The sequence below is a fragment of the Bufo gargarizans genome, chromosome 2, assembly GCF_014858855.1.
Source record: "Bufo gargarizans isolate SCDJY-AF-19 chromosome 2, ASM1485885v1, whole genome shotgun sequence".
Lineage (NCBI taxonomy): Eukaryota > Metazoa > Chordata > Amphibia > Anura > Bufonidae > Bufo > Bufo gargarizans.
In genome coordinates this window covers 354061696-354080410 of record NC_058081.1, presented here as the reverse complement: position 1 = coordinate 354080410, position 18715 = coordinate 354061696, and the positions used below count along the sequence as shown (strand labels likewise).

General features: G+C 42.9%; 1 protein-coding gene across 2 annotated transcripts in view; it reads left to right on the top strand.

Annotated features, from left to right (window-relative positions):
• The window catches only part of SLC26A2 (solute carrier family 26 member 2), a 141530-nt gene that overhangs the window by 104203 nt on the left and 18612 nt on the right, over positions 1-18715 (top strand). For both annotated transcript variants that reach the window (XM_044280704.1, XM_044280705.1), the window contains exon 2: positions 445-1083. In XM_044280704.1, coding sequence (XP_044136639.1) covers positions 466-1083 — 618 coding nt within the window. In that variant the 5' untranslated portion in view covers positions 445-465. The remainder of the gene's footprint in view (positions 1-444; positions 1084-18715) is intronic.

Here is an 18715-nt window from a genome sequence, read left to right as displayed (position 1 = left end):
CATTAATTTACATGTTGGGGTCCAGATGGGATTAATAAGAGCCAATGGTATGTGTGCCTAGTATCTGGAGTATATATATGTATTCTCCCTGCGGCAAGAACCCCTTCATCACTGGGGGAAGGGGGCAGTAAATACAGCAGTTATGCAGACTGGCTCTCTGCAAATTGCCATATATTTGATATGGTCAGGAAGGGGTTAAGGATAAGCCAAAGCAGTAAAACAGCAAGAATTTAAAAAGAAATAATGGAAAGAAATGAAAGACAACATACTAAAGTTAATGTAGAGTTTCTGCATTATTCTATGCTACCCATAAAATGAATACATCCCTATTCATACAGCTGTAATATGATGCAGTTATTCTGAATATGCAGTGTTACAGATATGAAGCACAAAATAGATCTGATCTGTTTGGAGCTCATGATTCTATTCAACTCTTTTTTTTAGATAAATGAAAAAGAAACCAAGATGAAAACCGAGGACAATGGCAACATCACAGCTATTCACCGCAGCTCCCGGCCACCGGGGACTATATATTTGGAAGAAAAAGAAAAGAAAACGATCCCCTTACACACACGTTTAACTGAAAAAATAAGGAAAACCTGTAGCTGTTCCTCCAAAAAAGCCAAAGAGGCACTACTCAGCTTCCTGCCTGTGCTGCAATGGCTCCCTAAATACAAGCCGAAGGAATACTTGCTGGGTGATGCCATGTCGGGCCTAATAGTGGCTATTCTGCTAGTTCCACAGTCAATTGCTTATTCTCTTTTGGCTGGGCAGGAACCCATCTATGGCCTTTACACCTCATTTTTTGCCTGCATTATATATTTTTTAATGGGAACCTCTAAACATATCCATGTTGGAATATTTGGGGTCTTGTGCTTGATGGTTGGTGAAATTGTGAACCGAGAACTACAAGCTGCAGGTTACAATAAACTGGATGACCAAAGAAGCCAGATGTCATCAATGGCTGGCTTACTGGCAAATGAAACGCTTGATGCGAATCAGACTTCAAGGATGACTTGTGATAGAAGCTGCTATGCAATTACAGTAGGAGCCACCGTTACATTTATGGTGGGAGTTTATCAGGTATGTTGTGAAAAAGTATGCAAAAAATTGGAAAGGATTAATCAAAAGCAGTGCATAATGGAGTAGGGTTGCACTGGGTATTGAACTTTTAAAACCCAATGAATACTTTTGTACCCGGATCGATCCGATACCGGGATTTGCTATTTTACTATACTAGGCTGCGCAGTATCACTTACAGAACATTGTGTGCACCGCCCTCACCACTCACCATGTTTTCAGCTGGAACAGAGGAGAAACAATGAAAAGATGGTACTGAGGAGAAGGAGAGGGGCTGTGGCCACTGCGCCACCAATGAATATAATTAACCCATTAATACAAATGCGGGTGTCGGGTGCCGGCCTTATCACACCCGGCCTCAATGACAGGGGACAGCAATCCCGCGAATCCCGTCAATTAGCCTCTCAGGTGCAGCACCTGAGAGATTAATTGACACGGTTGGACCGGATCCCTGTCATTTGCCCTCATTTGTATTAAAGGTTTAATATATTCATTTGTGGTGCAGTGCGCTCCTCCACCCCTGTATTATAATCATTGGTGGCACAGTGCTTCCACCTCCTCACCTCCCCGGTATTCTATTCATTGGTGCCAGTGGCCTGTCCCCCCCCCCAGTATTATAGTCATTGGTGGCAGTGGCCACAGGGTCCCCTCCCCTCCTCCTCAGTATCTTCACTGGTGTCAGAGGCAGCTTCCCATCGGAGATCCAGCAGTAAAATCGGTTACCATTGCAGCCAGGACACTACTGAAGCCATCCATGGCTGCCATGGTGAGCTCCCTGCTGCTGTGTGAAATCCTATTCATCCTAATAGAGCTCTATTAGGGTGAATAGGACATGGGTTCTATCCCCCTAAAGATGCTATTAGTTATTAAATAAAAAAGTTTAAAAAAAGGTTAAAAAAAACACCAAAATATTAAGTTTAAATCACCCCCTTTCCCAATTTTACATATAAAATGTCTAAACAATAAAAAAAATTGCATATGGCCACCCCAAAGTCAGAACTATTAAAATATTTAAAAATATCTCCTATGCAGTGAACGCCATTACAGAATAAAAATAAAACATGCTATCCCCCCAAAAAAAATTAGGAAAGGACTGTTCTATTATGGGCTGGAAGTTCCATTAACCCCTTAAGGACCGGGCTCATTTTCACCTTAAGGACCAGGCAATTTTTTGCAAATCTGACCAGTGTCACTTTAAGTGCTGATAACTTTAAAACGCTTTGACTTATCCAGGCCATTCTGAGATAGTTTTTTCGTCACATATTGTACTTCATGACACTGTTAAAATGGACAAAAAAATCATTTTTATTTATAAACAAATACCAAATTTACCAAGTATTTTGAAAAATTAGCAAATTTTTAAATTTCAATTTCTCTACTTCTAAATTAAATAGTAATACCTCCAAAATTAGTTATTAATTTACATTTGCCATATGTCTACTTCATGTTTGGATCATTTTGGGAATAATATTTTATTTTTTGCGGATGTTACAAGGCTTAGAAGTTTAGAAGTAAATCTTGAAATTTCTCAGAAATTTTCAAAAGCCAACTTTTTAAGGAGCAGCTCAGGTCTGAAGTCACTTTGTGAAGCTTACATGATAGAAACCACCCAAAAATGACTCCATTCTAGAAACTACAACCCTCAAGGTATTCAAAACTTTTACAAATGTTGTTAACCCTTTAGGTGCTCCACAAGAATTAATGGAAAATAGAGATACAATTTAAAAATGTCACTTTTTTGGCATATTTGCCATTTTAATATGTTTTTTCCATTTAAAATACAAGGGTTAACAGCCAAACAAAACTCATTATTTATGGCCCTGATTCTGTAGTTCTACAAGAATTAACAGCCAAACAAAACTCATTATTTATGGCCCTGATTCTGTAGTTTACAGAAACACCCCATATGTGGTTGTAAACTGCAGTACTGGCACATGGCAGGGCGCAGAAGGAAAGAAATGCCATACGGTTTTTGGAGCGCAGATTTTGCTAGACTGGTTTTTTGGACACCATGTCCTATTTGAAGCCCCCCTGATGGACCCCCCTAGAGTAGAAACTTCATAAAAGTGATCCCATCTAAGAAACTACACCCCTCAAGGTGTTCAAAACTGATTTTTACAAACGTTGTTAACCCTTTAGGTGTTCCACAAGAATTAATGGAAAATAGAGATACAATTTTAAAATTTAAAATTTTTGGCAGATTTTCCATTTTAATATTTTTTTTCCAGTTAAAAAGCAAGGGTTAACAGCCAAACAAAACTCATTATTTATGGCCCTGATTCTGTAGTTTACAGAAACACCCCATATGTGGTTGTAAACTGCTGTACTGGCACACGGCAGGGCGCAGAAGGAAAGGAATGCCATACGGTTTTTGGAAGGCAGATTTTGCTAGACTGTTTTTTTTTGACACCATGTCCCATTTGAAGCCCCCCTGATGCACCCCTAGAGTAGAACCTCCATAAAAGTGACCCCATCTAAGAAACTACACCGCTGAAGGTATTCAAAACCTATTTTACAAACATTGTTAACCCTTTAGGTGTTCCACAAGAGTTATTGGCAAATAAGTGAAATTTCTGAATTTCAATTTCTGGGGAAAATTTCCCATTTTAATCCATTTTTTCCAGTAACAAAGCAAGGGTTACCAGCCAAACAAAACTCAATATTTATGGCCCTGATTCTGTAGTTTACAGAAACACCCCATATGTGGTCCTAAACTGCTGTATGGGCACACGGCAGGGCGCAGAAGGAAAGAAATGCCATACGGTTTTTGAAAGGCAGATTTTGCTAGACTGTTTTTTTTTACACCATGTCCCATTTGAAGCCCCCCTGATGCACCCCTAGAGTAGAAACTCCATAAAAGTGACCCCATCTAAGAAACTACACCCCTCAAGGTGTTCAAAACTGATTTTACAAACGTTGTTAACCCTTTAGGTGTTCCACAAGAGTTATTGGCAAATAGAGATGACATTTCAGAATTTAAATTTTTGGGCAAATTTTCCATTTTAATCCATTTTGTCCAGTAACAAAGCAAGGGTTAACAGCCAAACAAAACTCAATATTTATGGCCCTGATTCTGTAGTTTACAGAAACACCCCATATGTGGCCGTAAACTGCTGTACGGGCACACGGCAGGGCGCAGAAGGAAAGGAATGCCATACGGTTTTTGGAAGGCAGATTTTGCTAGACTGTTTTTTTTTACACCATGTCCTATTTGAAGCCCCCCTTATGCACCCCTAGAGTAGAAACTCCAAAAAGTGACCCTATTTTAGAAACTATGGAATAGGGTGGAAGTTTTGTTGGTACTAGTTTAGGGTACATAGGATTTTTGGTTGCTCTATATTACACTTTTTGTGAGGCAAGGTAACAAGAAATAGCTTTTTTGGCACCATTTATTTTGTTTGTTATTTACAACATTCATCTGACAGGTTAGATCATGTGGTATTTTTATAGAGCAGGTTGTCACAGACACGGCGATACCTAATATGTATACAATTTTTGAAACAAAAAAATCATGTTTTAGTGTCTCCATAGTCTGAGAGCCATAGTTTTTTCAGTTTTTGGGCGATTATCTTAGGTAGGTGCTCATTTTTTGCGGGATGAGATGATGGTTTGACTGGCACTATTGTGGGGTGCATATGACTTTTTCATTGCTTGCTATTACACTTTTTGTGAATCAAGGTGACAAAAAATGGCTTTTTTTTACACAGTTTTTTATTTTTTACGGTGTTCATCTGAGGGGTTAGGTCATGTGATATTTTTATAGAGCTGGTCGATACGGACGCGGCAATACCTAATATGTATACTATTTTTATTTATGTTTTACACAATAATATCATTTTTGAAACAAAAAAAATCATGTTTTAGTGTTTCCATAGTCTAAGAGCCATAGTTTTTTCAGGTTTTTGGTGATTATCTTGGGTAGGGTATGATTTTTGCGGGATGAGATGATGGTTTTATTGGCACTATTTTGGGGTGCATATGACTTTTTGATCGCTTGCTATTACACTTTTTGTGATGCAAGGTGACCAAAAATGGTTTATTTAGCACAGTTTTTATTTTTTACAGTGTTCATCTGAGGGGTTAGGTCATGTGATATTTTTATAGAGCCGGCCGATACGGACGCGGCGATACCTAATATGTATACTTTTTTTATTTATGTAAGTTTTACACAGCTTTTTTAAAACAAAAAAAATAATGTTTTAGTGTCTTTATATTCTGAGCCATAGTTTTTTTTATTTTTGGGGCGATTGTCTCAAGTAGGGGCTCATTTTTTGCGGGATGAGGTGACGGTTAGATTGATACTATTTTGGGTACGCCTTTTTGATCGCTTGCTGTTGTACTTTTTGTGACGTAAGGTGACAAAAAAATTGTTTATTTAGCACAGTTTATTTATATTTTTTTACGGTGTTCATCTGAGAGGTTAGGTCATGTGATATGTTTATAGAGCTGGTCGATACGGAGCTACGGACGTAACGATACCTAATATGTCTTTTCCCTATTTTTTTTTTACTATTTTTTTAAACTTTTTTTTTTACTTGAAACTCGCACGCGGAGGGAGGAACGACTGCAGGACGAGAGCGCTCGTCCTCGAGCGCTAAGTGCCGGCATTTGAGGACGAGTTAAGGTGTTAAAATGCGTAATACACGTGGCTTTTTTGGTGTTTTATTTTTATCGCGTGGTATTGAATGGTTTTTATGGTATCGAAATTGAATGGAAATTCTGGTATTGTGACAACCCTATAGTGGAGTGGTTGACTCTTTTGAATATGAAAGAATATAAAAGAAATGTGATTAGTTCCTACAGACGAAATGTCCACGGGTTTGGCCCAATTCTAGCCCAATGAGATATAGCAATCCTACAATGCGTTTCGAATCACGCAATGCTAAAATATGAAAGGGAAAGATATTTTTTATGTATGAATTTTCAATGATCTGTCACCAAGCCAGTCATAAATTACACTATACGTTTCATTACAGGAAGCAGTTTCCAAGGAAATAGTACCCAAACCGGTTCTGATAATGATTAGTGCAGGTTTAAAGGGAGGAAATTCAGTGTTAACCCTTTAATAACCAGGCCTGAGAAAGGCCTTAATGGCCTGCAAAATGTTTTAGTTTTTTCGTCTCTGCATTTCAATAGCCATAACTTTTTATTTTTTCATTGGTGCGACTGTCTGAGGCCTTTTTTTTTTTTTTTTGGGGGGGGGTAAAGTTATTTTTGGGTATTTTTAAGATATACGTAATTATTTTGGGGTGTGGAAATATAGAAAAAAAATGTTTGGGTGTTTTTTAACGTCATTTGTTTCATGCTAAATAACATGATAAAAGCATTCTTCGGGCTGTTATGGTGGTATGTGTGCACAATAAAATTTATTTTACATTAAATATTAAATATTGTCAATATTTTTTATTTTATTTTTATTAATTTTATATCATTTACAAAAAAAAATTAAAATCCCATTATGGGATTTCTATTTTAGAACATTCTCACTAGCGTTTTGGCTTTCCGTTTGTGAGATCCGTTCAGGGCTCTCACAAGTGGTCCAAAACAGATCAGTTTTGCCCTAATGCATTCTGAATAAAAAAGGATCCGCCCAGAATGCATCAGTTTGGCTACGTTCCGCCTCCATTCCGCTTTGGAGGTGGACACCAAAATGCTGCCTGCTGCGTTTTGCTGTCCGCCTGACGAAGCGGACCCACACGGATCCGTCCTGGCACACAATGTAAGTCAATGGGGATGGATGCATTTTCTCTGACACAATTTGGCACAATAGAAAACGCATCCGTCCCCCATTGACTTTCAATGCTATTTATGAGGGATCCATCATGGCTATAGAAGACGTTATACAACTGGATCCGTTCATGACGGATGCATGCGGTTGTATTATTTTAATAGAAGCATTTTTGCAGATCCATGACGGATCCGCAAAAAACGCTAGTGTGAAAGTAGCCTTAATATACTACTATATGCTAATACATTATGCTGTGTGCCAGTATGACGCAGCCTGCTTCTAGGGCAACACTAGTATGCCCTAACAGTAGGGTTAAAAAACAGTCCTTCATAGGTCCTCAGGGCTGATTGCAGATGGCTCCTCTAGTCTCCGATCGGCTTGGGGAAAGTGACTCGATCGCAGGGGGAAAGTTCCCTATGATCATGATGTGGTATGGCCCTCAGCAACTAAAGGGTTACCAGCCAGAATCTGAGTTTTCTTGCAGTGAACAGCTGGTTCTCAGCACAGGAACGCTGCGAGAGCTATTAGCTCCCCTCAACTTCAACAAGGCCAAAAGACGTAGATGTAGACTAAGGTCCCTTGCACACGACTGTATGCCCTCCAATACATACAGTCTGTGAGCAGGCCATATGTCCTGGAGCGGCATTGATTGTGTGCACGGGAGCAGACAGTATCATAGATTACAATGATTGAAGATTATTGTCCCACACGAATATGATCTTATGAGGCTAAGACCCGAAGGTGGGTCTTAGCCACTCAGTGCAGTCTTTTTCCTGCGCCTTCCACTGCCAGCCCCTCTCTCTATTTTGATTGACGAGATGAGATGACAATGTTTGGGAGAAAAAAAATCACGCCCTGTGTAGTTCCGATCACGCCGTGCGGCGGGCGGTAATCGGAACAAAGTGCCTGCTCAAATCATTCAGCAGGCACCTTGGTACAATGCCTAGGGCGGTCCTGTGACCCCTCCGTGTCGGCGATCGCAGCAAACCGCAGGTCAATTCAGACCTGTGGTTTGCTGCATTTCCGGGTTATTCGGGTCTCTGGTGACCCGATAACCCGGAATAGGACGGTGATCAGTGGTGTGAAAATGCACCACCAATCATCGTCCTGCGATCCTGAGAGGTGGCGGTCACGCCATCTCTCAGGATCGCTTTTGATTTGCTGGCTGGGCAGGTGGGCAGGCGGAGCAGCAGATTTGAATTGCCGGAGCTCCTCTCCCCGCTTATACACGTCCGTGGAGCGGGGAGAGAGAGGAGCCTCCGGCTGCAGAGTACGTTTTTGTGCGATCAGGAACAAAACAGCATGTTAGGGACAGTGAGGGAGAGGTAGGTAGAGGTCGATTAGGCAGGGATAGTGAGGGAGAGTTAGGGGGGAAAAAAAGTTTTTTTACTGTGGTGTAGCAGCCGGATCGGGTGTCTGGGGTCCAACCGTTCCATAGGTTTGCCATCACTGTTATAGGCTGACCTAAAAAGGTGTATTTTTAGAGAGCACCTACAACTGTGTATGTTTAGGAATTAACCTAATTTCTTGGGGTAGGGCATTCCAGAGAACTGATGCAGCTCGGGAGAAGTCTTTCAGATGGGAGTAAGAGGTTCGGATTATGGCAGAGGTCTGTCGTAAGTCACTAGCTGAACTGAGAGAATGGTAGACAGAGATGAGGGAGGAGATGTGCGAGGGGCAGCACTGTGTAAAGCTTTGTGGGTGAGAATTAGGACTTTAAATTGAATCCTGTACTGGATGGGCAACTAGTGCAATGACTGGCACAGGGCGGAGGCATCAGAGTAGCGGTTAGACAGATAGGTGACCCTGGCTACTATGTTCAGGATAGATTGAAGAGGGGAGAGACCAATTGATGAGTTACAATAATTGAGACGGGAATGGATCAGGGCAACAATGAGGGTTTTTGTTTTTTCCACAGTAAGAAAGGGTCAGATGCTAGAGATGTTTATTTTTAGTTTTTTTGGTGCAGGCAGCATGAACGGGCAAGTGAATGAATATAGGGCTGAAGGAAAGATCAGTGTCACATGACTCCAAGACATCGTCATAGTAGTGCCACACACTGAGAAGCCACTGTTCTATAGTACAGCAGGGGTGATGTCACAGGATGAAGTCATAAGCATAGAGATGGTACTGGATCCACAAACATATGAGAAGAATCACTCTTCGTGATAGCAATGCTGGAGCATTTATTCTGATAGCACTATGTTGTGCTATTCCTCAATTATTTATATTAGAAGTTATGAATGTATTGAAAGCAGTTGGCAATAAAAGACTGTGGGGCACATTTATGAAGACCAGCGTTTTAGACGCCGGTCTTAATAACCCCCTATACTTGGCAGAGTTCTAAATGGAAGACAGCTTCCTATAACAGGCGTAGAAAATGGTAAATGAGATGGGCCTGCCGGCCTGTCCCTGCCCACACCATACCCATTTTCTTAGACCTGGCATGAACAGGGAGAAGTCGAGGATTGTATCGCAAAGGACCTTTGCGCCGCAATCTGCACCAGAAATACACCTAATTTTAGTGTATTTCTGTTTAATAAATGACCTCCTGTGTCCCTGAACAGTCTGACACTATCCATCAGTGCTGCCATTGTCAGACTGTGCAGGGACAAACCCTTCCACCAACTGGTAACACCCAGTTTGACCTTTAGGCAAGGGCTACACGGTGACACTGGTCACGTGACACCTGTCGCGACCAGGATCACTGAGCAGCGCTCATCCCATATAAAATTAATGGGATTGCCTTGGCAGTCGCAAGAGATCCAACACGGCTGGATTTATTGCGACTGCCACAGTGATCCCATTAATTTCTATGAGATCACCGCTGCTCAGTGATCCTGGCCGCGACAGGTGTCACGTGACCAGTGTCACCGTATAGCCCTTGCCTTAATGCAGACTGCTAGCAATTCATCCATAACTTCTAGTAGGAATAATAGAAGAATGGCACAACATAGAGTTATACAATATACCCCAGAATTTTTATTGCATGGGAAAGGCAAGTAGTTAGTAAAACAGACCTGTAAGGATTGGTCACCCCAGTGCAGCTATTAGGCAACATACTGTATAAGCTTACTGTATAAGCTTCAACTAGAATGTGAGCAATCAATGAGTTATTTATGAGGTTACTTCTGCTCAGTACTTTTTTAAACCACAAGATGGCGCCTAGAAAAAAGAATAGAAACACAGTTATGTACAGTATACAAACTTACACTGATAATGATAAATACACAGTAGCAGTGCAATAATAAAGCAGTGAGCAAGGGAAAAGTCAGTCATCAGAAGCTTCATCAGTTTTCATAACAATCATTAATGCAATATAAATCCTGAATTTTATTGCCTTAATATTTTCATAATGTTGACTATTAGGCTGGGCTACACAACGTGATGTGTCATCTAATGATTATCAGTGGGGTTACAATGCAGCACACAACAATAAATCCAACAATGCTGTGGCTTGCCTGTGAATTTTCTGCAGTCAAATCACAGCTCTAAAATAGGTGAATAGTACTAATTGAAGACAGTTCACACAAATATTTTTAATTGCGGGCCTTTTCTGAGACTTGCTGTCATGCAACACATATCGCCATGTAGTCTCATCCTAATATATAGGGGGACATTTATTAAGACCGGCGATTTAGACGCTGTTCTTCGTCCCTCCTGTGCTGGCGGTTTATCTGCCTAAGGCTCCATTCACACATCCCATTCATTTCTATGGGGCAGCATGATGTGCTGCCCAGATCCGGAATTGCGGATCCGGACTTCCGGGTCCGCAATTCCGTTCCCGAAAAAAATAGAACATGTCCTATTCTTGTCTGCAATTGTGGATAAGAATTGGCATATTCTATTAGTGCCGGCAATGTGCGGAACGCACATTGCCGCTGTCCGTGTTTTGTGGATCCGCAGAGCCGTGGATCCGCAAAACACACACGGATGTGTGAATGGACCCTAAGTTAGGGTACTTTCACACTAGCGTTTTTTCTTTTCCGGCGCTGAGTTCCGTCCTAGGGGCTCAATTCCAGAAAATAACTGATCAGTTTTATCCCCATGCATTCTGAATGGAGAGAAATCCGTTCAGGATGCATCCAGTTCAGTCTTTTTTACTGATCAGGCTTTTCAGAAAACCATAGCATGTTATATTTTTACCTCCGACCAAAAATCCAGAACACTTTGACTAAACGCATCCGGCATTTTTCCCATTGACTTGCATTAATGCCGGATCCGGTGCCGTGTGTTTTGTCAAACCGGATCCGGCTTTTACATGTTATCCTGATCAGGATTCGAATGTAATCCGTTTTCACACGTTTTTCTGGATCCGGCGGGCAGTTTTGGTGACGGAATTGCCCGCCGGATTCAAACAACGCTAGTGTAAAATTACCCTTATGTAGTGGCGCCGGCTTCTAGATAACTTAGGCAGACTGTACACTTGTCAACATCTACGGCAGCTCCCTTACTGGCGTAGATTTAGACCATTTTCTACTCCTAAAACAGGAGTAGAAAGTGACAAATGAGATGGGTCTACCGGCCCGCCCTTTGCCATACCCACGTCACGCCCCCTTTTTTTAGCCCTGGCGTGAGGGGAAAAAGTTGCAGATTGTGGCGCATATAACCTTTGTACCGCAATCTGTGACCGGTATACAACAAAAAGTAGTGTATATCTGTTTGCAAATGATCCCCGTATTATTAGTGCAAATTACACTGGAACCATAAAAAAAAAAAAAAAAAACTGGCAATGTGTCAGGTTACTACTAGAGATTATACATTTTAGCAGATTTTTTTTTGCAAAACCTAATTTCTGGATGCATTTCTACAGTTTTAGTTTGGTGTCAGCATAATTAGAATGTGATTGCATTGAAATTGTATGATTTTCCTAAAATATGACGTAAAGTCATGATTTTATGAAAGACACGGAGGCGAGTATTGCTTAACCCTTTCTTTACTGACACACAACAGCAGCAAAGAATCCAATAACAAAATCAACCAATGGGCACACAGCCCTCCCCTTAGCCCCAGTATAAAGGGACCACCCCTTCAGTTCCTCTTCCTCTTTCTTTGTCTCCACAAGTCCACCAACTGAAAAAACTGGAACAACCGGAACCAGGAGAAACTCCAACGAAATGATCACCACATCCTCGAACGAACGACTTGGAGGCACGGTGTCAACAGAAACCACAGAAGAAATCCACAGCAGGTCCGCAGCAGCGACGAATCAACCTTAAAGAAATAAAGAATAATAATAATAACGACAGCAAGGGCGTCGAAGACGCGCATATCGTACACACATAACCGGAACACCAGACGCGGCAATAAAGCAGCAATAAATTAACATTCGGTAATCATAAATAGCAACTGTAAACAACAACGGAAAACCCCATAAACGTATCAACGGGGCAATACTCGCCTCCGTGTCTTTCATAAAATCATGACTTTACGTCATATTTTAGGAAAATCATACAATTTTATTTCAAGACACGGAGGCTCATATTGCTAGTTTAAAGCCTTCCTACAATAGGGGTGAAAAGATGAGGATCCGGCCTAAAGTAAAACTCCCTAAACGTGGAGGCACGGGACCAATCCGCCAACCTCATGACATCTTCCAGACGAGCCCCGGAGAGAGTCAAGGAGGTCGCTGAGGCACCACGAACGGAATGCGCCGTAAAAATGGTAGTGTCAATGCCAGACAGGGACAATATCCATTTCACCCAACGCGAGAGAGTCACAGTGGTCACCGGAGCAAAGGGTCTCCGGAAAGATATGAACAACTGAGAAGCAGAAGAGGACCGCACAGACCGAGTCCTAGACTCGTACTCCCTCAGACAAGTGACCGGACAAAGCGCCACCAATGAAGGAAAAGCAGGGTAAGAAACCGACCTGATATGAGTCTTGGTACGCCGAGAAATGTTAAACGTCACGCCCTCCGGAGAGAAAGACCGGGCGTCATGATCCAAGGCCCGGACATCCGAAACCCTCTTGCAAGAAATGAGGCAAAAGAGGGTAACCAACTTGGCCGAAAGTTGGCGCAGGGATAAGTCCTCATTGGCGTGCCAGGAGGAAAGAAAAGAGAGAACGGAAGAAACATCCCAAGAACTAGAAAAACGAGGCCTGGGGGCCGCGCGAACCGGGAGCCCTTGAGCAACTGGCACACCAGCGGATGGCGTCCAGCCGGACAACCATCGAAACCCCTATGGCCGGAAGAAATAGCCGACCGAAACACATTAATAGCGCGATAGGCCTTTCCGTCATCATAAAGGGAACTGAGGAATTGAACCAACTCACCTACAGCAGCCGTAGAGGGATCCACGTTCCGAAGGAGGCACCAACCAGCCCAAGATCGCCAAGCTGCCCTATAGGCTCTTCTGGTCCCCGGGGCCCACGCACTTTCCAATAGGAAAACAGCTGTCTCCGAAAGTCCCTCGGTCTGCCAAGACCAGCACTAGAGGATGAGGATGGTTCAGAGGATCCAGCAGCAGTGACGTCCGACGATCGGGTACCTCCCATGGAATTGATGTAACGGACAGCTGAGATGTTGTCCATGCGAAGGCGAATACATGCCCTGGCCCTCCCGCAGGTGAAGCTGCGAATGGCAAAGGAACCCGCCAGAAGTTCCAGGGCATTGATGTGTAAGTGAGACTCCTCTGTGGACCAAGGGCCTCCCGTGGAAACCCCCTCGCAATGGGCGCCCCAACCGTGAAGGCTTGCGTCCGATTCGATCACCACATCCGGGTGGGGACCAAACAGAGCCCTGCCATTCCAGGCAGAGAGGTTGGCAATCCACCACTCCAATTCGTCCCTCGTCTCCGGATCCAAAGCGATTAGATCCGCATAAGACGCACCAGCCTGTAGGTGTGCGATTTTGAGACGCTGGAGGGCCCGATAATGAAGGGGAGCCGGAAAGATAGCCTGAATGGACGATGATAAGAGACCTATCACCCTGGCCAAATGACGCAGGGAGACCTGCGGAAGAGAGAGGGTGCGACGCAACTCCTTGCGGATCGACCGCACTTTCAAAGGAGGAAGACTCAGAGTCAAAGAGAGGGAGTCCACTTGGAAACCGAGAAACTCCATGGTCTGAGCAGGAATCAGACAAGACTTCTCCTGGTTGATTATGAAACCCAGGGAGGAGAGAAGGCGTACCGCCAACTGAAGGTGGGACAGGAGGGAGGTCCGGTCCACGGCCATGATCAGGATATCGTCCAGATAGATTATAAGTCTCACCCCCCGAGAACGAAGCCACGCCACCACCGGGCGTAACAGCTTGGTGAAGCACCAGGGGGCGGACGATAGTCCGAAGGGGAGACACGTAAAGCGCCATATCGACCCCTGCCAGTGGAAACGAAGAAGGTTTATTAAGATGGCGCCCGAAATCTCGCGAGATCTCGGGCGCACCAGCAGAGACGGCGGGAGCCAGCGGCAGGAACAGGAGCGAAGCCGCCCGAGATCCCGGGAAAAATCGCGAGATCTCGGACGCACGGAGGAGCGGAGAGAAGCGGGACCTCAGGGTAAGAGCGCAGCGCAGCCAAACAAATAACAGCCCCAAGCAGAACCGGGCAAAGAACGGGGAATAGAGCAGAGCCAAAAAGGGGGGTGGAAACAAAGGGGGGAAGATAACAAAGGTGAGGACCGCAAGAAACGGCCAAAACGACCAGTAGGGAATAAAATACCTATCTATAATACCCCCTAAATATATGGGGAGAGAAAACAAACGAGAAAAACAATATCTTATACAAATATAACAACCACCAACCCCTGCAAGCAGGAGGGTGGAATACTTAACTTGAGTGCAGCAGCAAAGAAAGAGGAAGAGGAACTGAAGGGGTGGTCCCTTTATACTGGGGCTAAGGGGAGGGCTGTGTGCCCATTGGTTGATTTTGTTATTGGATTCTTTGCTGCTGTTGTGTGTCAGTAAATAAAGGGTTAAGCAATATGAGCCTCCGTGTCTTGAAATAAAATCTAATATTAACAGTGATGAAGGCCATGCACCATTAAAGGGACCCTCCCATCAAAATGTAATGTAAATATTAAAAAAAAAATTGTTTGTTTTTTTATAAAAAATGTGTGGTTATTTTTTGGGATGTCGTTTTCTGAAGTTTGCTTTTTTTCCTGTATATTTAACTTCTTTGTTGCGCTTTTAGCACAGCAAGCATTTTAGCTTAAAGGGATTCTGTCAGTTAGTTTGAGCCTATAGAGCTGAGGACATGTGCTGTTAGATCGCCACTAGCACATCCACAATATACAGTTGAAACTCGAAAAATTTGAACATCGTGCAAAAGTCCATTTATTTCAGTAATGCAAATTAAAAGGAATTGCATTAATGCAGCTTAAAATTAGAATTTTGTGAAAGGTTCAATATTCTAGGCTCAAAGTGTCACACTCTAGTCAGCTAATTAAAGTGCTTTTATTAAATACAAAAAATTATTTTATTTATATACATATATATATATATATATATATGCAAATTAGGCCTGTAAGGAGCCCAAGGGGCCGTTACTAACGTTTCTGGAGCCCAGCCATGCCCACTGTGAAGGAGCCCAGCATCGCCCGCATCCTCCGAATCTCCTCCTTGCTCCCCTGATGTCACATAGTTGAAGAGCCGTAATCTCGCGCATGCCAGCTAGCGCATGCGCAGTTCATACCCTGAAGCTGATGCCAGCACAGGGAAGGAACACCATGCCGGCAGTCACATGCAGCATACTTGTGCATGCACAAGATTACAGCGCTTCAAATCTGTGACTTCGGGGGACCAAGGAGGAGATTCGAAGGATGCAGGGGCGTGCTGTGCTCCTTTTAGTGGGCGTGGCTGGGCTCATTAAACGTTGGTAACAGCCTCTTGGGCGCCTTACTTGTCTCATTTGCATATATATAACATTGTTTTTATTTTATTTAATAAAAGCACTCAGAGCTATGGGAAATGTATATTGTGGACATGCAAGTGGCAATCTAGTAGCACATGTCTTTAGCTCTATAGGCTCAAACTATGTGACAGAATGCCTTTATTTACATCTTCAGCTGCATAGCTAGATGCATTTCTCTCAGAAGCTGGGAGTGTCTCCTTTCTGTGGAATCTGCCAGCATTGTGCTGCTGTGATATCCTTTCCCTTACTTCCAACCATGCTTGTTTTCAGCTTCAGAGCTCACAGAACAGATAAGTAGGTGGAAATCACATTTACAGACACATAGGAGGCTTCTATAATCTTCAAAAGCTGTGCAGAAGCATTTATTTTATCAGGCTCAGGATCTCCGTTACCTATGACACGCCCCCATTTCCTGTGAGTTATCTGTTGTGTCTCTGTTGCTAGGGATGGATCTTGCCTGACAACTGCCAGTAGACTGCAAGTTAGGTGGAAGTGAGACCTCCAGTGGCCATGACTTTTTTCAAGTGGATGCAGGCATATTTTTTAAATGATGGGACTTAAAAATTTGTTAGTTACAACATTGTGTATTAAAGGAAGTTAAATTGTGTGAAAGTACAGTGATTCTTTAACTTTCTCAGTCAGACCATTACTCCAGCCAGAGAGCCCCCTGTAGTGATCAATAAGAGACTCACAGATTTAACTACTAAGTGCAGTTCTTTTCTGTCACCATCTGTATCTAGGTCTATCAAGAGAATAATAGATTTGTCAAACTACTATCTCCCAATTCTACACCTACTATTATCACGAAGATTACCCTGCAGACATGTTCTCCTCACAACAGCAGTAAAATGAAAGCATATTGCCTGTTATATATATAGTTTTATCTTTCTGTGCTGACCGTTGCAGAAGGGCCTGTATTTTGTGTATAATTTTCAATGGCATAATACTGATGAAACGTTTTATATGAATATTGAGTTTCAGTTGAGTTTTCTTATGGAAATTTATCTTTAAACTAAAGGTTGAACAAGACATTTGGTTGAGTCTGCTGCTGCCTACATAAAAAATATCCAAAAATGACAAAAAACTGGAGAGACTGCCACCCAGCTATACACCTCTTGCTTAGTAGTGTGTAGCCTTAGCCTTGCTCAAGTCAAGAGTCCTCATTAGCTTTGCTAACTTACATTTTTTATCACAACCTGTATGTCATTATGTTATACTTAAAAAAAATAAAAAATAACAGAAGAATATCATTTCTATGCATTGTACTTCCTATCCTGGCTCTTAAAGAGGTTGTATAAAAATAAGAAGTTTTTTGGCAAATCCCCCCCCCCCCCCCCCCCCCCACGGGGCTGGACCTGTAAGAGGAAGCTTACTTACCTGCTTCCCGCCACTGGATCCCTGCTCCTTCTTCTCCAGGCCCAGGCCTGTGATGCTCCATTGGGCTCCCTCAATGTCAACATCCGGCTTCACATCGCCACTGTGGAGGTGACCAGGTCCCCTTACCTCATGATAAACGGTCAAATCACGCAAGGGGATCTGGTATCCACCTCCGTCAGTGATTGGCTGCCGCAATGTCAAGCCGGATGTTGACATTTAGAGAGCCTAGTGGAGCATTGCAGGCCAGGAGAAGAAGGAGCAGCCAAGTGGGGGAAGGAAGGGGGGGGGGGGTTGCCATAAGCCTCCCTATTCTTGCTTCTTCCTTCATTTGGACTTTTGGTTATGTGTAATAATGAAGTACAAGAGTTAAGGAAAGCAGGACGTGACAGTATTAAATACCAATTACTGAATAATGATGTTTGGGAAACTTGATTGTTATGGTTTCTGGGACTAAATTTGCGGACAGAGCTGGTTGGGTGTTTTGTGTAGATGCAATAGGGATGGTAATGAGACTGTATACTGGGTGGCACATGATAGAAGCACCTGATCATATTGTAATCTCTGTATAGCCCCAGAGTGACCTTCCAATGAAAGCTGCCCAGGTCCAGCCCAGCATCCCCTTACGTACAAGCAGACATAAATCCTTTGCTTTTTTTATTCTAACAAGACTTTAATCTGTATAATCCGCTGAGAACAAATATAGTGTATATATATAGTAAAGGATAGAGGCTGAAGGGAATCACTGCTGCGTCACAAGCTCTGAGCGTTGCTGCTGCTTCTACATGTTATCTGCTGCTTACATTAACACTCCGAGGGAGGGAAATGCCACAGACATAACATGTCTGAGTAAATCTTATTCCCCTGTACCGACATCTAATAAAATACATAATTATATTCAGAAATAATACATAGGTACTGATTGACCACATTCATGAAGAATACAGGATACATGTATGATTGCTATGACCCCACTGATGATGAGCATGGGGGTCCCCAAGTTCCCTGTGTGCACAGAGCGTAAAGTAAGCATGTACAGGACAGTAGCCAAGGAATTGCACTGAGTTTGCAACATGATAGGACATGATAATCCTGTCCTATGGTTTCAGAGGTATTTAATGGCTAAAGGGAACCTGTCATTAGTTTTCCTCTCTGCAGTAAGCTGCTTCACCACATCTCCACACTGTTCGGAGTGTCACCTGTAGCATTTAACCAGTAGAACATTACAGCTGTCATCCAGAGCTGTCACTCAGAGCAGAGGAATGCGGAGTTGAAGCTCCTTAAAGGAATTGTCCTAGATAATAAAAAATATAGGACAAGTTCCCGAATGGTCTAAAAAAAATAGCTTCCCCCTGTCTCCAGTGCCATTCTGTGCACCGCCAATCCAGTCCTCCTGCTGCTACTTGTTTACAAATTGCAGTGTTGACCACCAAGGACAGTGATTGGCTGCAGAAGTCACATGCTGTATAATGGCAGAAGGGCTGAACTGTCAATGCAGAGAACCTCACTGGAAAAAAATAAGTATACCCTTATTTCTTATTTTAGACCATTCTAAGGGCCTGTCTAAGATATTTTGTTAACTCGGACAACACCTTAAATGCGAAGAGCAGAATAGAATTCACATTGAAGCTCCACCTCTAATGGACTTAAGGAGCAGAATCTGACAGAATAAAAGTTCATA